Here is a 3179-nt window from a genome sequence, read left to right on the forward strand (position 1 = left end):
TCCAGCGAGCAGCCAACCACGACTTCGTGAATCTCCAGCGAGCAGCGAGTCAGCGACTTCGTGAATCTCCAGCGAGCAGCGACTTCGTGAATCCTCCTCTCTCGCGTCGACTTCGTGAATCTCCGGCGAACCCTAAACTGCCTCTCTCGCCTTCGCGAATTCCAGAGAACCTCGCCTCTTCACGCTCGCCTCGACTTCGAACAGGTATCATTCATCTCTTCTCACCTTCGAAGTTCATTTTCGTTCACTTCTGGCCTTCGTCTCTCTCTCTGCTGCTGTTTCCTAAGTTTAATTTTGTCGTTCTCTTCTAGCCTTCGTCTCTGGCTGTGGTTTTCTATTTTTTAAGTTGATTTTTGATTTGAACAGATATTATCTACTTGTGAGGACTGACTGACTGTTGACTGTTGAATTATCTACTCAAATAGGAATTTTTTTTCTTTTTAATCTTATAGAATTTCTGTTGTGAGACTTCTCAGACTTGTATTACTGATTTACTGGGATTAATTGTGGAGACTGCAAATCTGTAATTAATTGTTGTGGGATTAATTGTTGTGAGACTGTAAATCTATAATTAATTGTTGTGAGATTGTAATCTGTTGTGAGACTTATTGTTTATAGAAAATATCTCTTAATTAATTTTAAGAAATTACTTTATAAGCAAATTTAATTGTAATTTCAATTAATTTTGAGCAATTGGTTTTTACTTGAGCAATTAATTTTGAGTATTGTTGTGAGACTTATTCTGTTGTGAGACTTGTTTGTTGTTTATAGAATAATTGCAATTAATTTTAAGAAAATACTTGTGAGACTGTATAAGAAAATTTAGTTGTAATTACAATTAATTTACAACTTAAATAAATATACAACTTGGATTTGCAAATAGTTTACAATTGCTATTTTAAGTTGTCTTCCTCAGTTGCTTACTTCATTCCTTAAAATCTTGATGTCATTTTGATCTCAAGTCTGCAACAAAATAGAACAAGTCAGTGTTAGGCATAAAATTTTATGACGTGGTGAAATAAATAAAATAAATATACAATTGTGTAATTGTGTTGCTATTTTATTTTCAAACTTGTGTTTATGGTTTACTATCTCATGTTGACAGGAGAATGTCTTCTGAAGGCCAAGCATCTAATAAACCACCAAAGCCAGCCGGTAAAGATTCTTGTTGGGCATATGCTGAGCGGGTTGGTAATGATGCTTTAAAGGTTCGGTGCAAGTTTTGTGGGCAGTCTATGTGTGGAGGCATAAGCCGGTTCAAACAACACTTGGCTGGAATCAAAGGGAATTGTTTGCCGTGTGAGAAGGTCCCCGAAGATGTGAAGAAAAAAGTAAATGAAATCATTCTTCTTGGATGCTCCGACACCATATGAATTGAGGGAGACTATTCTGCAGAGAGAGGTGGATGAGACAAGGGAGATCATTGAAAAATTTAAGAAGAGTTGCGCACTTAACGGGTGCTCCATACTGACCGATGCTTGGAGTGATCGAAAGATGAGAAGTATTATGAATATAGTTGTGCATTCAGATGGAGGAACAACATTTTTAGGTTCATGTGATGCATCGGGCGACAAGCATGATGCGAATTATATATGCAACTATGTGGAGAAAGCAATTGAAGAGTTGGGGGCACAGAATGTTGTGCAAATTGTCACAGATGGAGCTTCAAATAACATGGCAGCCGCAAAAAGCTTAGCAATTAAGAAGCCAAATATATTTTGGACAACTTGTGCGGCACACACTATTAATTTGATGTTAGCCGATATAGCCAAAATAAGACCTATTCGGAGTGCAATTGCAATGGGAAGAACTGTGTCGGTGTACATTTATAGCCACACGAGATCTCTTCATGTGATGAGAGAATTTGCACGTGGGGACCTTGTTAGACCCGGGGTGACACGATTTGCCACAGCTTTCCTTGCTTTGGAATCATTGAGAGATAAAAAGAAAGTGTTGAAGCAAATGTTTGTCTCTAATGAATGGATGGAATGCGAGCTTTCAACAAAAGAAGCGGGGAAAAAGGTACAATATAATTTAAAAGTTAAAGTTTGTAACTAATAACTAAAAATATTCATTTGCTTTAGAATATATAATTCTATTGTATTACTGATTATTATGATTTTTGACTATTTGTAGGTTACTGAGATTATTCATAGCAACAAGTTTTGGGACAACGTTGATCTTGCCCTTAGAGTTTTTTCTCCTTTGGTGAAGGTTCTAAGGAGAGTAGATGGTGATAAAATCCCCTCAATGGGGTTTGTGTATGGAGACATGATGAAGGCTAAGGAGGAGATCAAAGAGGCCTTTCAGGATGAAGAGAAGAAATATCTTCTTATAGAGAAGATTATTGATAAGAGATTTGATGCCAAGCTTAAAGAACCACTCCATAAAGCAGGATATTATTTAAATCCTTATTTCTACTATCCAAATCTTATGGAGATTGAAAGAGATGGAAGTTTCTTGAGTTGCCTTGTTGATTGTATGAACAAATTCTATCCAGATGATGGTGACATGCTTGGCAAGATTGGAGACCAACTCTCTGATTATCAGCATCAAAGAGGATCATTCGGGAGAGAACTTGCAAAGAGAGAAGCAAAAAAGCCTAATAATAATCCGGGTATATTTTCATTTTTCATTCAAATTAATTTGGTGATTTGACTAATTCTTGTTTGAATGTTACAACTTACAAGTTACTAATTGTTTGCAACTATGACTTAACTAGTTATATGGTGGAAACTTTTTGGCATTGACGCTTCCGAGATTCAGATGAGGGAATGGATAATATTCCAACATTTAGCTCCGATGAAGATTAATTTAGTTATCTTTGCTTTTGCAGCTTTGCTTTCTTTTGGATTTGCTATTTGAATGTTTAGAATTATGAACTATTTGTTGTTTTTGGAACTTGGGTGATTGTTGATTAGCTTTTGTTCATGATGTTATCTTATCCTTTGCTTGTTTGTTATTACATTTTGACTAACATTATACATGCCTAGATGGTTCTTTATTCGTGATGTTATCTTATCCTTTGCTTGTTTATTATTCCATTTTGACTAACATTATATTTTTTTTTCAAGGCTATGCAATTGAATGGTTTCATCGTGCGGTCGAGATGCAAGTTTCTCTTTCAACAATTGGTTAGTGATTCTAAACATGGTTATTTACATTTTGGTATGTTTATA

The 3179-nt window shown here is 35.8% G+C and overlaps 1 protein-coding gene across 1 annotated transcript; it reads left to right on the forward strand.

The window, feature by feature from the left end:
• Positions 1 to 1335: 1335 nt before the first annotated feature.
• Positions 1336 to 2865, forward strand: LOC109828576. The gene is made up of 3 exons (XM_020395539.1): positions 1336 to 2022; positions 2137 to 2617; positions 2723 to 2865. Exons 1-3 carry the CDS (start codon positions 1336 to 1338, stop codon positions 2863 to 2865), a joined length of 1311 nt encoding a protein of 436 aa, XP_020251128.1.
• The last annotated feature ends 314 nt before the right edge of the window (positions 2866 to 3179 follow it).

Source organism: Asparagus officinalis, unplaced genomic scaffold (assembly GCF_001876935.1).
Source record: "Asparagus officinalis unplaced genomic scaffold, Aspof.V1 AsparagusV1_Un2437, whole genome shotgun sequence".
Lineage (NCBI taxonomy): Eukaryota > Viridiplantae > Streptophyta > Magnoliopsida > Asparagales > Asparagaceae > Asparagus > Asparagus officinalis.